At 36.7% G+C, this 20080-nt stretch overlaps 2 protein-coding genes across 2 annotated transcripts in view; one reads left to right on the plus strand and one right to left on the minus strand.

Annotated features, from left to right (window-relative positions):
- The window catches only part of DMTF1 (cyclin D binding myb like transcription factor 1), a 44214-nt gene that overhangs the window by 19783 nt on the left and 4351 nt on the right, over positions 1 to 20080 (plus strand). The window contains exons 6-14 of the mRNA XM_080818885.1: positions 2176 to 2290; positions 3528 to 3604; positions 8644 to 8801; positions 9935 to 9967; positions 10872 to 10981; positions 12883 to 13111; positions 14344 to 14495; positions 15737 to 15946; positions 18585 to 18670. Of these exons, the coding sequence (XP_080675011.1) occupies positions 2176 to 2290; positions 3528 to 3604; positions 8644 to 8801; positions 9935 to 9967; positions 10872 to 10981; positions 12883 to 13111; positions 14344 to 14495; positions 15737 to 15946; positions 18585 to 18670 (1170 nt within the window). The remainder of the gene's footprint in view (positions 1 to 2175; positions 2291 to 3527; positions 3605 to 8643; positions 8802 to 9934; positions 9968 to 10871; positions 10982 to 12882; positions 13112 to 14343; positions 14496 to 15736; positions 15947 to 18584; positions 18671 to 20080) is intronic.
- The window catches only part of TMEM243 (transmembrane protein 243), a 30758-nt gene continuing 24324 nt past the window's right edge, over positions 13647 to 20080 (minus strand). Inside the window, exon 6 of the transcript XR_013967668.1 lies at positions 13647 to 14693. The gene's annotated coding sequence lies outside the window, so the exon portion shown is untranslated. The remainder of the gene's footprint in view (positions 14694 to 20080) is intronic.

Consider the following 20080-nt stretch of genomic DNA (forward strand, 5'->3'; position numbering starts at 1 on the left):
GTTCAGAGTTCAGAACGAGCCTGCTTTTTGTGGTGTCCTGTGCCAAAGCAGGTGTATCTGTTTCACATACTGCTGTAGTTAATGTACTGTCCATTTCAGCATTGGAGCTAGCAGGAAAGATAATTAGAAACTCAAAAATTTCCCAGTTTACAGTGCTTTGTGGCTACAAGATGTATTTCATGGGGGAATTATTTAGAATTCCAAGTCTGTGTATGTTACAGACATAAAACCCTACAACCACACCAACTCAGAAAGGCTGCATTTCAAAAACAGCAGCATACTAAAAATATCTGAGTAATTTTTAAAAAATGAGTATATAAAGTAGTGAAAAATGGGGGTAAAATACTGTAAAACTTAATAATAAATGTATACTAAGTATAGTTAGACATTCTTTGAGGAACCTAAGTCGTCTACAATACTCAGTTCATTTGCTATCGGATGGTGTGAAGTTTTACTGCTAAAATTTAATAGTTACTGGCTTCATTTGATGGCTGTTTACATGTTTACCATTTACATGTTTAGTCTTCGTAACTAGTAATTGTATTTCTTCATCAGGGTAATTTGAGACAAAAAGCATTAGGTTTTGCCCAAAGAGTGCAGTTAATCAGCATGACAGGGATATTCCTAGGCTCAAAGAGTGGCCTGTATATTTAGACTCACTTTGGGAAATGGTGATTTTATTCTTTTAACCAGCTGATTAATATATAAGAGAAAATCATCCCAAGATTTCTACATTACATTTCCTAACAGTGGGTATTGTTTATATGAAGGTCTTCTCACAGCAATCTGTCACCCTTGATGAATAACCTCTGTGTCAAATCTTAGACAGTTGGGATGTTCAGAATACAAGAGGCCTTAGACATTATCTGTCTAGTCTGTCTCCGTTCTACCTTTATAAAGGTAGCCTCTTGATCTTTAAAACAAAAAAATCTAAAATGTATGACACATAAACATAGGGTGACAAAACTTTTCATACTTACTCCAGTAACTCTAGCTTTTTGTCCATGGATTTAAGAACAGTGCTTTTTTTTAATACAACATATTCATTATTTCCAGATTAAAAAAACAACAGAGATAACGGTAGAGATGTGTCTTCCCTCCTCATTGTGTTTCGTCTGTTCACTGACAGCTACCGTCTTCCCAAGCAGGATGATTTCAGTGCCTCTTGAAATTAGAAATTCAGTTTCTACCTATTCAAGAAGTAGTCCAGTGTCTGTTAGGACTTACCTCCGGCCAGTGACATAGCTTAGTTGACCCAGTCCAGAGATTGAACTGAGTTGAGTGGTCACTGGGCATGTGACTGTCCTCCTGGCCTGCCTATGATAGGTGGGCTTGTCCCTCAAATGGTAGCCCTGTTGCCACATCTTCCTTACTCATATGATAGCTGTCTTTAGCCCAGCGCCAGCTCTCTTAAGTAGTTTTGTTCCTGCAGAATTTGCTAGATCACGTATGTCTGTAATTGAAAATGTACCTGGTGTGATAATTCCATAAATATATTAAAAGCCACTGAATTATATACTTTAAAGGGTGAACTTTATGGTGTATGAATTATATCTCAATAAAGCTATTAGTTTTTAACTTCCCATTTCTCAGTAAAGACTGCTTTAGCTGCAATAATAAGAAGTGATAACACAGTTCTTTAAGAAGAAGGTACATTGATGAGGTTAGGAATCAGTTCTAGAGGCTGGCTAAAACAAACTTGTCAATAAACAGATGGTGATTTTGCTGTATCTTCTGATTTGGCCTATTAATCCTTTAATTTTAGCAAGAGATTAACATTACAGATGACTATATTCTGGCAGCAAACTACCTAAGGGACCTGAACAATCATGACAGTCAAATGAAACCTTTCTATTTTATTATATGTATGAGCTTATTTTACATATATAAATAAACAGATGGCTTTAGATATCCTGTATTTCTTTAAGTACTTACTGGAACCCTAGCTACTATTCTATAAAATTCATGCCACTAGAACGGAGTTAACTTACTTAAATGAAGGTCATATTTTATTAATGCAGGCAGGTTTGTTTTCATACTGTCATAATAAAAACAGAAAAAAAATTGTTTTTCCATAGACTAGAGTTTTTATAATGTTTGGTATTGCAGATAAAGATGAATCAGGTTGTTTTAAATGAAGCTGTAGTTTTTTTTTTTCCCCTTTACCTCTTCAAGATTCTACAGAATGAACAACTAGATGATATATCTCCCTTGGGTAATGAGGAAGTTTCAGCAGTTAGCCAAGCATGGTTTACAACTAAAGAAGATAAGGATTCTCTGACTAACAAAGGTAAGAAGTAATGTGAATTTCAGTGTCCATTGGAAAAAAAGAGGAGGTAAGAAGAACTGGTAGTCATCAGGATTTTGAAGACTTCATAATTGTGATTGGTTACAGTAATTGAGTTTTTGTAATTGATTAACTTTGGCTCGGAATGAGCCCATGAAACCAACATTTGTTTTTCTGTGATCATAATTTCTCTGAGATGCAGTAAATCATAAACAAATGCACAGGGGTGGCATTTAAAAGAAAGTAGTTACTTCACATAGGAGTGGGAAGTCAAGTATTTTCAAAACTCTTGGTCTGATAAGCGGCTTAGAGGTTTAAAGTAAGTGTTTATAGTGCTCCAGAGTTCATGAGGATTGGTGCGGAACTGCTAGAAGAAAGTGGGGATTATGCTTACACCACTCTGAAGTTAAGGAAAGGAATTGCATTCATCCACTGCATAGTAAATACTCATTATAAATATATTATTCGCTTGGTATCCAACATAGTATGTTTACCTTGTCCTAGAATCATTTGTACATGCTCTTTTGCCCATAAAATTTGTTTCATTGGTGAATTTTTCAGACAGTTTTGAGCATGATTTGGCTTTTGTAATTTTCATGTCTCTTTAGCATTCCTGTATTGCTCCAAGAATAAGACATAGAACTGAGAGGAAGTAATAAACTCTTATTCTTTTACTTATTATTGTCTTTATTTAGTAGAATCAAATGTTGTTGGGTTTGTTTTTTTTTTTTTGAGATTTATTTGTTTTAGAGAGAGAGAAGGAGAGTGCAAGAGAAAGGGAGGGGCAGAGGGAGAGGGAGACTGAATCTCAGAATCTCAAGCGGACTCCACACTGAGCGCAGACCCTGACGCTGGGCTCCATCTCACGACCTTGAGATTATGACCTGAGCCAAAAACACAAGAGTTGGACAACATAACTGCCTGAGCCACCCAGGTGCCCTAGGAGCGAGTGTATTCTTTCTTACAAACCAGGGGTTATGGGGCACATGGCTGGCTCAGTTAGTAGAGCATGTGACCCTTGATCTCAGGGTCAGGAGTTCAAGCCCCACATTGGGCTTGGAGTCTACTCAAAAGAGATTACAAAAGCAACTATTTGGGGATCTTTCAGATTTCAAATGAACAAAAAATTAGCTACATTTTGTTCCCATAGATAATTTATTTAATCACAAAGCAAATTTGCAGTATTTTATTCCTCTTGAGGGATAACATTTTCTATAACATTATTTCTTTTCCCTTAAAGGACATAAATGGAAACAGGGGATGTGGTCTAAGGAAGAAATTGATATTTTGATGAACAATATTGAACGCTATCTAAAGGTACTTTATGGCATTTTTTGTTTGTTTGTTTCACAAATTCTTTCATTGCCAATTGCAAAAATCATCAAAGCATCATTGTATGTACTTTATAAGGGGCTCTCCAGTAGTTTTTCTAATGGATGATTGGTTAATATGTCATAGCTTCATAATTTTAAGGTGTATAATTATAGCATATTTTTGAACAAATTTTAAATTTTTAGTTTAACATAGCTTTACTGTGTTAGTCAACACCTGAAATTTAGGCAAAATCCTAATAGCTTCTCAGAATCTTAAAGCCCTGTCTTTTCAAGCAGCCTGTAAATTAGTTTAAGCTTGTTTGTCTAAAGCCCAAGATTCATGTCTTCTTTGAGTGTATTTACGACATGAGTCTTCCCCTTTTTAAAAAAATGAATAATTTAGTTCATTTTTCTATTGAGGCTTATATGTGGTTAGCTAAATCATCCTTTTCATTAAATGTCTCTTGAGCATAGTATTTTTGAGGTACTGGAGGTATGAATTGCTGTAATACACAGTGTTGGCTTTCTAAAAGCCAGCAATTCATTTGGGAGTATTGAAAGCAGGTGAAGAGTAAGGCTTTGTACCATGTGAGTGATACATGTTGTGAATTCTGCATGAGATCGGAGAAGGAAGAGTATATTCTTAGGGTTAGGATAGTTATGGAAAATATTTGGAAGAGCAAGGATTTGAATGGAGTCTTTTATTTTTTTTTTAAGATTTTATTTATTTATTTTGACAGAGATCACAAGTAGGCAGAGAGGCAGGCAGAGAGAGGAGGGGAAGCAGGCGCTGAGCAGTGAGCCCAATGGGGGGCTCAATCCCAGGACCCCAAGACCACAACCTGAGCTGAAGGCAGAGGCTTTAACCCACTGAGCCACCCAGGCACTCCTATTTATTTTTATTTATTTATTTATTTTATTTTATTTTTTTGGGTGGAGTCTAAAAGGAAGAGAACTTGGGCTAGAATGGGGGCCAGAGGGAGCATGAGCAAATGCTGAGTACCAAGGAGTCAAATGAAACTCAGAGCACATTAAATTAGCCCCTTTAACTTGAACCAAGTAATTATCTGAAAACTTGGCTTCGAAGTCCAGTCCAGAGAAATAGAACTGTCTTATAGGAAATGAGAAAAACTGGTAACTTAGTTGAGTGAGGGATTGGTGGAATAGGTCTGTGCTCTTTTCAAGGGAATTTTTCTAGTAATTTGCTGACCGTTCCCTTATTGGAGTTAGTGCATGTTTGAAATACAGACCATCAGCATTGTTTGGGAATGGGAGGTGTACAGCATTTATTTAACCATTCTCCTATTGTTTGATACTTGAGTGGTTGATAAAATTTTTCACTATTATTAATATTGGTACCTAGAATGTCCATATTCCTAAACTTGATTTTAATCTGCACTGTTCCTGAGCTAAGCTCTATAAACGATAAGGAGTAAGTAAAAAAACTTCAGTTCTTTGTTAATGAATAAAGATCCTTCCCACCAAACTAATATTTTTAAGAAAAACACAAATATAGTGACCACTGAAAGTGTATGTTCACCGGCCACATAACCTTTAGTTAAAACTTGAAAAATGCTGCAGGTTTATATAAGGCAATAACAAATGATAAGAACCCTGAACTTTGGGAATTAAGCTGGTTTCTTGTCTAGGGGATTGGAGTTGATGGTTTTCAAGGACCCCTTCAATTCTGATTAAAGGGCAGGAATGCGACTGATATGACATCTTTGAGATCTAAATCTTTTAGACTGACTTGAGATCACTTGACTGGATGAGATAAGTAAGGACTTTATAATCTTTATAAAGAGTGGTGGAAGAATTGGCAGATAAGCAGATGGTGGGTAAGGACACCTGGTGACTGGATTTCGAAGAGGGAAAAGGAGGATTTGGAATAACTTCAGGGTGTTTTATTTTGGATGCCTGGGAGAATGATGAATGGATTGGCAGAAATAGGAAATGTCCAAAAAGGCATACTGTTCTTGGGAAAAGATACCTGGTTTGATAGTTGATCGTGGTTTTTATTATGTGCTGCTGTTTAAGAACACTGTGGAGCCATTTTTTTTTTTTTTTTAAGATTTTATTTGTTTATTTGACAGAGAGACACAGCGAGAGAGGGAACACAAGCAGGAGGAGTGGGAGAGGGAGAAGCAGGCTTCCTGCAGAGCAGTGAGCCCGATGTGGGGCTGGATCCCAGGACCCTGGGATCATGACCTGAGCTGAAGGCAGGTGCCCCATGTGGAGCCATTTTTAATCCAATTAATTAGACATCAGATAAATGAAAGTATCATACAAGTGGAAAAAAGAACAGAAGCATCTTCATCTCAGTATATGGTCATCCTGCAACACAGTGCCTTTCATAAATTTAGATTGTAAATGTTAGATTTAATTATTTGCAGAACTGGAATAAGAGGATTTTAAATTCTAAAATTTAGAAACTTGGGGCACCTAGCTGGCTCATTCAGGTAGAGTGTGACTCTTGATCTTGCGGTCATGAGTTTATACCCCACATTGGGTGTAGAGCTGACTAAAAAAGAAAGATTAATAGAAAAATAAAATGTAGAAACTTTTTCCTGTGGAGTTTTATACATTCCAAGGAATGTATAAAATGCACATCAGTGTAATTTTACCTCTTTTTGAAATTTATGTAAATGGTTTCATTCTCTGGGTGTTCTATAATTAGCTTCTGTTGTTTATTACTGTGATTTTGTGATCCATACCCTGTTGATTTTTTTTTTTAGCTGTATTTCATAATGCCAATATAGATACTGTAAGTTACCCATATGCAGTTAACGGTCATTTGGGGTCTTTTTAGTTTTTTTGCTATTAATTTAAACAAATTAATGGGTATGAATGCTACTTTATTATGGATTTTAATTTGTATTTCTCTGATTATATACTTTTATGTGCTTACTGGCCACTCTCTAGGTTTCCTCTTTGAAATTCCTGTTTGTTTTTTGATCAGTTTTTTGCAGGGTTATCTTTTTCATTCTCTAGACATTCTTAATGTATGCTGGCTTTTTGTTTATTTGTCTGACAGATATCTTGTCTCAATTCAGTAGCCTTAGCCTATCTTTTCCTTTTCTGCGGGGGTCATTTGATGAAAAAAGAATCTTAATTTCAATATCAAAATCATTTTTTACTTTTATATTTTGCATGGTTATTTGGAAATATTCCTCTTCAAGGGCGTAAGGATAATGCCCTATATATTGTCACATAAAAGTTCTATAGTTTTGTCTTTCATGTTGTTGTTTTTTTTCCTATAGCTCTGAGATAGGGTTTCACTGTTGGGGTTTTTTTGTTTGTTTTGGGGTTTTTTTTGGTTTTATATGGAAGGCAGTTGTCCCAGCATCGCTATGGAATGTCCATCTTCTCCCAATCTACAGTGTCCATTTTGTTCCAAATCAAGCTTCCACAAATCTGTTTATAGGTTTCTAATTTGTTCCCAGGTTCTGTTTGTTGATACTTGGCACTAGTATAGATGGCACTACATAGAGAAATCACAGCATCTGATGGGGCAAGTCTCTTTATGAATGTTTTGCCTCCTTTGACCCTTTGCTTAGAATCGAGTTGCAGAGAATGGAAAACTGTTGGAATTTTTATTGGACTGCACTGAATCTGTACATCAGTTTGAGAGTAATTAACATCTTTACAGTATTCCATTTTCCTATAGAGAACACTATATACTGTCTGTTGTAGTGGCTTCCTGTGTAATGCCTTTTGGTACTTTGTTTTTCTCCATAAAGGACTTGCATAACTTGCCTAAGATTTAGTACTTTTGCTTTTAATTTTGGTGATACCGTAAATGAGAACTTCTAAACTTTTTTTGATCTTTGTATAGAAATTCAAATAACTTCGTATATTGATTTTGTAATGAGAATTTGCTACTCATTTAAGTTTCCACATATATAACACCTGTAAATGATTTCTCTTTTTCAACCTATGCTTTTTATATATTTCCTTTTATTAGGTTATCAGCAAATCCAAATTCACTAGGAGTGTAATTATGAATGTTCTATGTTACAAATGTTCTTTCCACATCTATAGCTATGTACACCTTTTCCATAAATTTAATAATTAATGATGTAATAATAATTTTTTTTAATTAACACAAAATTCCTGGAATAAGCTTACCATCTGTATTGATTACTGACCTTCTTACACATTGTTTGTGCTCAGTATTTTAGGGACTGGGGGATCTGTGTTAGAGAACGAACTTACCTGAAAATTCTTTTCTGAAACTGTCCTTTTCTGGTTTTGCTGTTGAGGTTATAGTAGCCTAATAAAACGAATGAGGAAGTGTTCCCCCTGTTTTTCTATACCCTAGAATAGTTTAAAATCAGAATGATGTTTCTCTTGATTGTTTGGTAGGATTTACCTATGAAGTCATGTGGGCCTGGCATTTCCATTGTGAAAAATTATTAATAACTATTAAATTTTCTTGGTGGTCTGTGCTTATTAGATTTTCTATCTCTTCCTGAGTCTGTTTTGGTAAGTTGACTTTTTCTAGGAGTTTATTCATTCTATGTAAGTTTTCAAATTTATGACCATAGAATTTTCATAATGTTCAACTGTCTAATCTCTGTAGCATCTCTACTTAGGCCCCATTTTTTCATTTCCAATGTTTTGTCTTTTAGTTTTGCCATAGTTTATCTTTTCATATTTTATTAGTCTTGATGAGTCTTTTCAAAGTACCATTTTTTAGCATTGCTTATAGTTTCTGTTATTTATTTGATTCCTAATTCTGTTAATTTTATTCTTGTGATTTTCTTCTACTTTCTTTAGATACTAATTTTTTTATAATTTTAAAAGGTGTTGACACAACATGACTTTATGAATTTAATAGTTTATTTTTGGAGCATTTAAGTATCACTTTATTATCTCTTGAAACATTTTAAAGTTTATATTTGACTTAATGAATTAGCAATACATTATTTTTCTAAATGCCATTGATGATCTTGAAAATAAAAAAAAAACTTTTAAAAAGCATAGTATATCCATATGCATTTTATGAGAAATCCCTAAATCAAAGAAATGTAACCCATTTAGGCACGCGGAATAAAAGATGCTACAGAAATCATCTTTGAGATGTCAAAAGACGAAAGAAAAGATTTCTACAGGACTATAGCATGGGGTCTGAACCGGCCTTTGTTTGCAGTTTATAGAAGAGTGCTTCGCATGTATGATGACAGAAACCATGTGGGAAAGTATGAAAACTTGTAATGCTGCATGTTTTCATGTAATTAGGGGAAATATTTAAAGAGCTATCTTTTTCAAAAAATAAGAGCAGAATTTTAATTGGAAACAGCTATGAATTACTGTTTGCTGTGTTAATATTTTTTTTCTCCAGGTCCATGTTGTAATTATGGAAATCTCATTATAATAAGGCCTCTTTAGAACTTAGATTCTCAATCACCTTATATGTCAGATTTTAGACTGAGCTATCTTCATCAAAATCTGCTATATAATAAAGTAACATTATAATAAAAAATATTATAGTGGGTAAAGATTTAGGAGGTGTGGGGAAATAAACCCTCTAAATTCATTGGTGACATCATTCCTATTTTTTTATAGCATTTCCTAGGTTAGGGACCCTTTTTTTTTCTTTTTAAATAAAACCAGAGTGGAAAATAAATTTATTTCTAAATACAATGCCTGGATTTCTGTTATAGGTAACATTTATGGGAAGGCATCTTGGTTTTTTTTTCGGTGCAATGATTCTTTGGTGTTACTGACTTCTTAAATTTCCCTTTGGGAATTTTAGGTAGTCATAGTATGGCTTATTAGGTACTGCCTTTAAAAAGAACATTGCATTGGCTGTATTGAGTACTTACCCTCTAAAGAAAAAGAGCCTTCACATTGGAGCAAGAGTCTAGGAGATGTCTGTGCATGGGTAGGGGAAATGAAGAGAAGCTTTTCAAAATTTTTGGTGCCTTGTAACAGTTTACCATAGATTTGCATTTTGGCTCTGGATTACAGTGTCATGCATAAGTCTTTCAGAATAACTATGATATTAGAGGGCCTAAAACCCATTTCCAAATAAAGGAAGACTTAAAGTAGAATAGGAGCAAATATGTTTTAAGTGTTGAATTTTCCTAGAGAAAGATGTACATTGCTCACTTTTATTATAGCTAAAAGTATTTTTTTTATAAAAAAGAAGATAGAAACATCAGTTTTAATTTTTAGTAATTTACTTTGAAGTTGGTTACTTTTAAAATATTATCAATGTGCTAAGTGAGTTAACATTTGGGTCCCTAAGTAAAATTCTGATTTTTATTAAGTTTTTTTTTAACATTCTTTGTTTTAATCGATCTTTTTAAAAATTTCTTTAAATTTCTAGATATACACCTGAAGAAATTGAAAAGCTCAAGGAGTAAGTTAAAAAATTTTTTTTCTTTTCCTGAATTCTGAGAGTTGGGTTTTAACTTTTTAAATACCTTTATTTTTTCTAAACTTTTACTTTGAAACTGTCAAGAGATTTTTAGTAGACTGGTGCAATTTAATCCTGCTATTAAGCATGATTGACCATTAAAAGAACTTTTCAGGTCCATACGTGCACAGAGTAGCCATGCCCATAAATTTCGTCTTCTCCTTAGTGAGTTGCCGAATTAAATGTGTCCTCAGACCACTAATAAGGGTTACAGAAGAGATTAGATGGCCATTCTTGGTGGCCTGAAGACTAAATACCGGGCTTAGAAACCAGGATCAAAACCAGGATTGTGCTACATGCTTAGTTTAGAATGGTGACTTAGCAAATGTTGCACTTAATGTCTGGGCGGACTCTACTTTATGAAGGCTATTTTGCAGGAAAAATAATTTTGCTTTGTTGAGTAGGGCCCTAAAGTATGGGTTGATGGATTGTATGGACCATGGGAAAAATTGAAAGTTGATCCTCTTTATGGTGATAGCAGCATAGGAAACTTTTTCATATGTCTGAGAAGAGCTTGTTAGGCGTGCTCAAAGGGAACAATCTGGGGATTGCCTGGGAGATTGTGTCAGTAACCTGAGGGGAAATTTGGTCTTTTTTGAACACATATCCAAGTTACTTATTTCTTCTCTGACCCAGGAAAAAGGCAATTGCTGCCTGTTTTTTTTTCACCCACAGACAACTGTGGACCCCAAAAAAAGGCCACACTTTCAAACTTTGGCTCTCAAAGTATTGCTGCCCACAACTTCCAAACCAGTCAAATGGGAAGAAGAAGAATGAAGAATAAATGATGAAATTAAAAGGGAGAAAACAGTTGAACCCAATGCTGATTGGCAGACTCTTGTTTTAGGCTCCGGATAAAGCATGGCAATGACTGGGCAACAATAGGGGCGGCGCTAGGAAGAAGCGCGTCTTCCGTCAAAGATCGGTGCCGACTGATGAAGGATACTTGCAACACAGGTACTGTAAGCACTGCCGCGGGGCTGCGCCCCTTCTCATACTGCTTTCTCTTCTCTTCCAGAAAGAAATTTGTCATTCGCTTGAGTTCACATTGTATTTTCTAGTCTTCCTTTTTCTTCGTGCTTTGTAGGCCCGAGTAAGCCTTCATTTTTCTGCCTTTGTGTGAGGTGACATTGTTCGCAGGGACACATTGCCTCAGTTTCAGAGGTTTTAGGTGTAGCATGTTTCCATTTTGTAGCAAGGCAAAACTGCTCCAGTTGGGAAAGTTTTTATTATTAAGGCTTACATAACAGGAAGTAGTTTTAATTTAAACCCATCTAACTGTTGAGCTTCTGTAAACAACACCTTATCAACTTCACGTTATAAAAAAAAACTTTAGTTCAGGCAGTTCCCAGCTTAAGTTACCTTTCAGTGCTATGGCTCTCTTTTGCTTATTTCAAGCAAGTAAGAATATTTTTCTATAGAAAAAACTTGTCATTAGTGTTTCAGTCTCTGGTACAGACCGCAATGCCTATTTAACTCTTAGTGTATACAGATGCACTGATGATACTGTTAAACCTAACCTCTGTGACCAATAACAGTATTGAGGCTCTGGCACCAGCTCTCACATAACTTTCTGAGCCTGAATTTCCTCGAAAATGAAGAGGTTAGAATAGGTGATCTGTAGTTCTCATATATGAGAAGGGAAGTAAGATAGTTCCATTTTAGCCCTAAAATTTTCTGAAGGAGCCACAATCTGTGCTCTGTCTTTCAGTAAGAGAAGTGGTTCTTAGGTTAAGCTTAACCATCCTGGTTGTATGTTTTCCGTTTTCACCTCCCTACCCTGCCAAAGTGGAATCAGAGAATATCTCCTGCTTAACCATTGACTCCACCAGCCCTGTGACCCGTAAGACATCGAGAACATAAATCCCTCCAACTCTGTCATTCTGTGGTTAATGACAGCTTAATGAATGAAGCAGGAATAGGAGCCCTAGATTTAGAATTTGGCCCAGAGTTTTTATGTAAGGCACTGTGAGTACTCTTTTGCTGCCATGCTAAAGTAGAAGCAGGACTTTGTCTTGAATAGATGGTATATGTCTTGAATATATGAACTGTACTTAGCACATAATAGAAGTCCAATAAGTCTTTGTTGAATGAATGAATCCCTGATGCAAGCACACAGCTCTTTTGAAATTTTCTAGACAATTTTAGCTACTAGTAACAAAATGGAAACAGAAGTGGAAGGAGTAAAAAAAAAAAAAAAAAAAAAACTGTTTTTCTGCTCAAGTTCCTTAAGAAAAGACCAAGCGGATCATTTGGTGTCATTACTGGTTATGGCTTTGGGAAAACCTGGAGTAAAATCATGTGTGAATACCAGTCTCAGACTTCTGTTCTGTCACAGTTTCTTAGAGTTGGGCTGGTGGGGAAAGGAGATGGTATAAACCTAGTTTCCATTTTACTAAAGTGGGTAGGAGCCCATAGAAGTTACTCCACTTGTCTCATCATTCATTCCTCTGGTGAGGGATCTTTGTTAGCCGCACCACTTCTGCATAGCAGGGAATCCTAGGCAAGACTAAGGAAAAATTTTGTGAGGTTTTGTGTCCATCTTGCCACCATGAAGCTCTTCCCACTTAGGATTAGTGCGGCTGACAGTGTATAATTCTTTCTAGGTATGTACTGGGTAGTTTTTCTTTCCTTAAGGAGTCAGTCAGTGTTTTCCATCAGGATTCTCTATTTTCTTCTGTATCAAGAACTTTCCTGGCCTAGTCAAACACAATCGTCTTAGTAGATATGTGCAGTTTCCCGCCCCAGGGTCATTCAGAAATAACTTATTGGTGCTACTGCATACTTCCCATCAGAGCTGAATCTGACTTGCAAAAAAGAAGGTAGCAGTAATAGTCTAGATGATTTCCTTCTTTCAGGGAAGTGGACAGAAGAAGAGGAAAAGAGACTTGCAGAGGTGGTTCATGAATTGACAAGCACTGAGCCAGGTGACATAGTGACACAGGGTGTGTCATGGGCAGCTGTGGCAGAGCGAGTGGGTACCCGCTCAGAAAAGCAGTGTCGTTCTAAATGGCTCAACTACCTGAACTGGAAACAGAGTGGAGGAACTGAATGGACCAAGGAAGATGAAATCAATCTCATCCTCAGGTTTGTATCCTAAGTCCTTTAAAGACAAGTAGCTGCTTAATAGCGATAGGTGGCTTGATTGATATTTCCTCTTTTGGTTTCCTTAGATGCCTAATGTCTGAAAAGCATCCTTTCCATAGAGAATGGGTCCACGGAGGATCCTTCAGATCCTATGCATTTCATATTGAGCTCTTTTATTTTGTTTTGTGTTTGTTCCTTTTTAGTGGATTTAGTGCTCGTGCAAAGTACCAGATTGAAGGCGTGGAGACTGAAGTCCTCTCTCTCCCCACAGAACAGGTATGGCACAAACAGTGGCATTGCAGCCTGCCGCTGTCCCACCAATGTGCCTCAGTGCTAGCAGAGGGGCACCGTGTGCAGGGGAAGAGGGCGATTCAGTCTCCATGCCCTTCAATCTTGGGTGACTGTGCTAAGATTGCCAAGCAGGGGTCCAGACTACAGTTACCCCACACCTCCACACCGGACCCAGTCAGGCGCTTCCATGGCATATGTATCCAGAAATAGCTTTAAGGTAATAATCCTGAGCTTTTTTTTTTTTAAGTTAGTTGGTATAACCATTAAGACTCAGTGACTCGAGGCAGAGATACCAGCAAGGACATGTTTGAGACATCAAAGTAATAAAAGCTCCTGCCTCCTGAAAATTGACATCATCATGACAGTTGAAGCTAGAGAAAAAATATAGATCACTCATACCCCAAATCTAGTGGAACTGTTATATTAGTGGTTTTTGTCTTGGTTGCTGCTGGAGTATTGTTTTTATCATTTTATTTTGGGTTTTGTTTTTAATATACTTGTTTCAACTAGTCATCTGCAAATAGCTCATTTCTAAACGTTTTTATTTATTACAGATATGGAAAAGGTCAGATCTAGGAAATAACTTGCTGTGGCACACTGTAACACATTACAAAACACTTTTCCACTAACACTGTTTTTATCCTATTCTAACCTTTAGCTGCTCCCCTGCCTTTACAGTGTTTCGTTGGCTTCTGACCATTTACAGTGTGGCCCATTGCTTGTACCATCAACAAAAGGCTCTTGATAGTGCTAGGTCATAGCTCCTAGCTGTGGGGGCAGTTCTGCACCCTTGCAGTCCTTTTCCCATGCAATTAACAGTAGCATCTCCATGACGTAAGCTGCTGTCCCCTTTATTGCCAGTGCCGTCATGTGTAGTCAGGGGAGGGTTCTTCCAGGGAAATAAATTAACATCTAACAAATGTTTGTTTTGTAACCTGTAGGATAGCAGAGCTTGATGTAGCTGATGAAAATGACATCAACTGGGATCTGTTAGCAGAGGGATGGAGCAGTGTCCGTTCACCACAATGGCTTCGAAGTAAATGGTGGACCATCAAAAGGCAGATTGCAAATCATAAGGATGTTTCTTTCCCTGGTAATGTATTTTTTGCTTCTTAAGTCCTTCCCTTGTCTTACCATATTTACTCCTCAGGACTTAGAGGTCAGACGTTCTTTGCCTCAGCTAAAGAGATATGAATCTTAGTAGATCTTCACTGAAACAGCTCTATTTCTTTGGCTAGCTGTCTTTTCTTCCCTTGAGAAGATTTGATGTGATGTGTAAATCTCAAAGCACCTAAGATGAAAATAGACACATTTACATACATTCTTGTTCTCATATAACTGTGCAGAAAATGATTTTACATATTGTGTACAAAAATGTATTTCTGAAAACTTAGGTTTAAATCAACATTTAAGTGTTGAATAACTTCACATAACTGGGTTTGTCATTTAGAGATTTTCTTTGGTGGTTTTATAGTATAAAGACTATAAATTCATAATTCATTAATGATGTAAATCTAGACATCCTAAGTTGGGTTTGCTTAAAAGTGAGGCACAAGCATGTTTGTCCCTTCATTGCCTGCTTTGCACTCAGGTGTGAAACTAAGATGTACAGTCCATTTAATTAAGGCAGTCAAATTCATGCCCCTTGATATAGTGCTCCAACTTCCATTTCTCCAAAGGAAAATTAAATACTGAAGAACTTTGACGATGAAAATAAGATTTTTAAAAAATTGAGTCCATAGTTACAAATTTATAAATCTAATATTAAAACCAGAAAAGTGGATGAATACTAATGTGACATAAACCTACCCATATTGCAGTTACCACCTGAGAGGACTGATAGGAGTGGGGCAAGTCTAGATTTGACTTTCCTGCACAAGAATTCAAGGTGGTTGCATATTACTGTTTGGAAAAGATGAGCTGCTACTCTCGAGTTGTGAGTTCAACTCACAGCCAGCTGACTAAGGAAGTAAGCTACTTTGCATTAACAGTATTCTCCCAAAATAATAAGAATTTTATCCTGAAGCCCTAGGACATAACAAAGGTCTTATTTTCATGTTCCTCACAATGGCTTTTTTTTTTAATGTATCTTAGGTGGCAAGAATAACATTGTGTTAGGAATTTTTTAAATTTCTTGTGATGGATAATGTTTCCAGAAATTTCCAGACAGGTTGTAGCTTTAAAATATTTTTATTGTTATTTTGCTGAGATCTCACATGCAGTGTGCAGTTATTTATTCCAAATACTTTCCCTCCTTACCCCCACCTCCCCTGCTGCTTAGATGGTGGTCTGTCAGAGAATCAATGTTCTTTTTGTCTACCCATCTCCCTTCAGTCTTAATAAAAGGTCTTAAACAGTTACATGAGAATCAAAAAAACAACCCAACGCTTTTGGAGAATAAATCAGGATCTGGAGTTCCAAACAGTAATTCCAATTCCAGTGTACAGCATGTTCAGATCAGAGTCGCCCGCTTGGAAGACAATACAGCCATCTCTCCAAGCCCCATGACAGCCTTGCAGATTCCAGTCCAAATCACTCATGTCTGTAAGTGTCTATTGGAGACTCCTTGCTATTGGACCTCTATGATTTGGTAATGGCTCTAATACCTTTCATTCTTCCAGAACGTTGACAGAAATTTGTGGAAGTTGACAGAGGCAGTCTAAGGCATTTTATGTTCTTTAGCTTAATTAATATTTGCACAAAAGATGAGTGTGTGACAGAACTTCCCAGCCATAATAAACCATTTTAAATCATCTTACTTTTAGAGGTTGCAAAGAATTAATGATTAATAGACTACTACCTAAAATCAGTTGGACAAGGAAATAGAGTTCCTAAGGTAGCACATCATTTGTAATAATTAACCAGAGACACACAGATTGGGGGTGGATTTGAAGTCATGTGTAGAAGAAATGGTTTGAGGAGATTGAGATTTTCTTCAAGAAGAGCCAGTTTTCCTTTGGGAACTATTTTATCTTTTTTTTTTTTTTTAGCCTCTGATATTTTTTCAGTTTAATGAGATTATGAGAACTGAACAATTGTTATAGGGAGAGGATTTGATAGTTCTACCTTTTTTTCCGTGACAGAGTAACAGAAAAGAAGTGAGAATAAAATCCTCAGAACCAGATGATTCTTCACTTTTTTCTCATTTCTTTTGTCTACCTAAATGCTATGCCTATGGAAAGGTCATTGCCAAAAGTATACCAACTGCTGTATGTTATTCTCAACCAGGGGATTATTAGCATTTTGAGTGAGATAACTGATTATTGGCAGGGCTGTCCTACACACTGCAGGATGCTCAGTGTTCCTTGACTCACCCACAAAATGCCAGTAGTACTTCCTAATCATTATGGCAAATAAAAACACCCTAAGGATTTTCAAATGTACCCTATGACACCATTTTGAGAATCACTGGGCTGCCTGTTGGTCATGGTGACACTACATACACCCATATATCCAGTGACTATCAAGGTTACCTTGGAGACCTTTAAAATGATCATGCCTGTCTTAAAATTCTAATTTAAGTTTGGTTATTTGCTTCAGCTTTCTACCAGTGTAATAAAGCATGAAGAATTTTTCTTTAGCCCTCTGCTTATTTAACTTAATAGCCTGAAGAAGTACAAAAACTGGTCCGCCATAAATATGAGAGCTACTGTTAGTTATAGATTGTGCACAGAGATTGTTAGAACTTCCCGTGGCTGTTGGGATGACTGTACTTATTGGGAATGCAGACCCTGGTACTTTAATAGTCACAGGATGGCTTTTTTAAAATATGTAGAATAATTTTATTTCTTCCAGCAAGAAATGTTAGTAAGAGTTTTATACCGTATCAGTCATTCTTTGCATTTAGGCTAAAATCTCATATGATTGTTTCTTCCTTTATGTAAGGAGTCAGGGACTTGCAAACTTTAGAGCCAGAATAGTAAATATAAACATGTTAAACTTTGCAGCCCACATAGGTCTTTGTGGGATTTTCTGGTTTTTAAACAATCCTTAAAAAATGTAAAAACCAAAATAATTAAAAATGTAAAAACCATTCTTAGTCTTCGGCCACCATTTGTCCCTGCCCAGTTTGCTTACCCATGACGAAGGTTATTTATCTGGAATCCCTTTAAATTATTCTAGGCTTGATCTTAAGATTCCATCAACTAGAGAAATAGTAACATGAATCAAGTGCATTTCTTTTGAAAGGTGTCTCATATCCTTTCCCACTGAGAAGTATTTTAGGAATAAACGCTACATATTGCAAGGTGATTCCAAATCATTTTTCACAGGGATTTATCTACAGGTGCAGTTGAGATCACATTTCATCCAGTTATTCTTAATTCCTTATAACCTTGATTGGGTGTGACCAACACTGCTCAAGTCTGAACCCTCAACTGACACACCTATAAAGAGATAATATACTGTGTGATCTCTAAGTGTTGCTCAGTCTTCCAAATGTGTTCTTCTGAAATAGCACTACCTTTGTTTTTTGGGTTTGTTTTTTTTTTAAGATTTTATTTGAGAGAGCGAGCGCGCACAAACCAGGGGCAGGAGGGGGGATTGCAAAGGGCAGACTCCCTGCTGAGCAGACACTTAACCGACTGAGCCACCCAGGCACCCTGGAAATATTTATATTTCATGTTTGTGGTTCCTCTTAACGACTACATGAGGTAGGTAGGACAGATAAAAGTCTCTGAACACTAACACGAGTAGGTTCAAAGCAAGCCATTGGCTCAGGTTTACATGGCCCAAGAGTAATGCTGCTAAACTGAAGCCTGATGTTTGGGGACTCCCATTCCAGGAACCTATACTGCTTATCAGAATGTCCAGGAAATTTTATTTTTTACCAAGTTCCTGTTGACTTGTAAGTTAGCCTTAGTGTATTCCTCTCACTTCTAATACTAGAAATATTTTGTGATCTCTATAAAGGGTAGCAGGTACTGTCTCTGTAACAGCTAGTTAATTCTGCCTTTACAGTGCAAAAACAGCTGTGGAAAATAAACAGGTATGGCCGTGTTCCTGTAATACTTTTCACAAAAACTGGTAGTGGGCTGGATTTGGATATGAGCCAGCCCCTAATGGGTGCCATCCCAGATAAGATTGCTTCTCATAAGAAATTTAAATGACTTCAGGTTTCTAGGCAAATTATTCACTATGAGATTACGTGTTTTATTTATTGTTGTCTTTGTTCCTACCACAGCTTCAACAGAGTCCCCTGCTGCTACTGTTGACTCGGAAACAATAACACTAAACAGTGGAACACTACAGGCATTTGAGATTCTTCCAGTGAGTAACACTTCACAAAAGAGAAAGCAGTCATTTTATGCATAAGAAAAATCACTGGTTTTAGCGCTGTTATCATAAGAACAAATGAACTAAAAACATGATTGGCATTCAGTGCAACTATGCCCATGTTTCTGAGGCCAGATGATTAAATGAGGACATACATCAAGACTTTCCCTTTTTTCTACCTCTGTAGAGGTTTAAACCAATAATGTGCTCTTTTTACATATGAAAAGTGACAGGGCTTAATGAGGAGGGTGCATGTATGACCTTGTATTGATAAATACTATATATGACCAAAAAGTTTACTGTACTGGCCCTTGGGGATACAGAATTTAAAAGTCCCAGTCCTAAATAGTATAGCTACTTTACAAAAGAATCTTGAAGTTCCTAGAAAGGTAAAAAAGTACAGTTAACATCTGTACCACCAATTCTAATCCAAGGTTTACCTAAGAGAAATGAAAACATGTCTGCGTAAACGTGTACATGAATGTTCCTCTTCCTAATAATCAAAAAGTGGAAACCCAAATGGCCATCCACTGACAAATGGGTATATAAAATGTGCTGTCACCATACAATTAGTCAGCAGTAAAAAAAGAAAGTACTAATACATGCTCCAAGGGTGAATCTTGAAAATGTTATGCTAAGTGAAACTAGCTACAAAATACCACATAGTGTTTGATTCCCATTTATTTGAAGTGTCTAAAATAGACAAATCCATAGAGACAAAAAGAGGAATGGTTGCCTAGGCTAAGAGGTTTGGGGGGGGAGCAAAGGGCCAAGATTGCTAATTTGAAGAAAGGGGGTTTCTGATAGAATAACTTTTTAAGTCCTCATTCTTTTTTTTTTTTTTTTTTTTTTTTTTTTTTTTAAAGATTTTATTTATTTATTTGACAGACAGAGATCACAGGTAGGCAGAGAGGCAGCCAGAGAGAGGAAGGGAAGCAGGCTCCCTGCTGAGCAGAGAGCCTGATACGGGGCTCGATCCCAGGACCCTGGGATCATGACCTGAGCCGAAGGCAGAGGCTTTAACCCACTGAGCCACCCAGGTGCCCCTTAAGTCCTCATTCTTGTCCTGTTTTCTAAAATGGTAATACCCAGAATTAGCTTATTTATCAGGAAAAAAATATAAAGTAGGTTTTATTTAAATTATGTCAAGGTTTATTTGCTGTGAAAAACAGGGGGCTGTTAGTGCAAAAGTTTATCCTCTGCACAGTCACAGCTCTTGAGGATAGCCAATGCTGCTGAAGGTTCTCTTTTAGAACAACTTTGGAATTTCTGCTAGCAGTTTACTTAACCAAAGCTTCCACTTCCTAATCCTGTAGTCTCCACATTAGGGATGTGTAATGTAAGCCTTCGTCACAGGTTGATAACTTTATTTTGCCACCTCTCCTCCTCCCCCCAGCCAAATAA

The sequence above is a fragment of the Martes martes genome (assembly GCF_963455335.1).
Source record: "Martes martes genome assembly, chromosome: 11".
NCBI classification, from domain to species: domain Eukaryota; kingdom Metazoa; phylum Chordata; class Mammalia; order Carnivora; family Mustelidae; genus Martes; species Martes martes.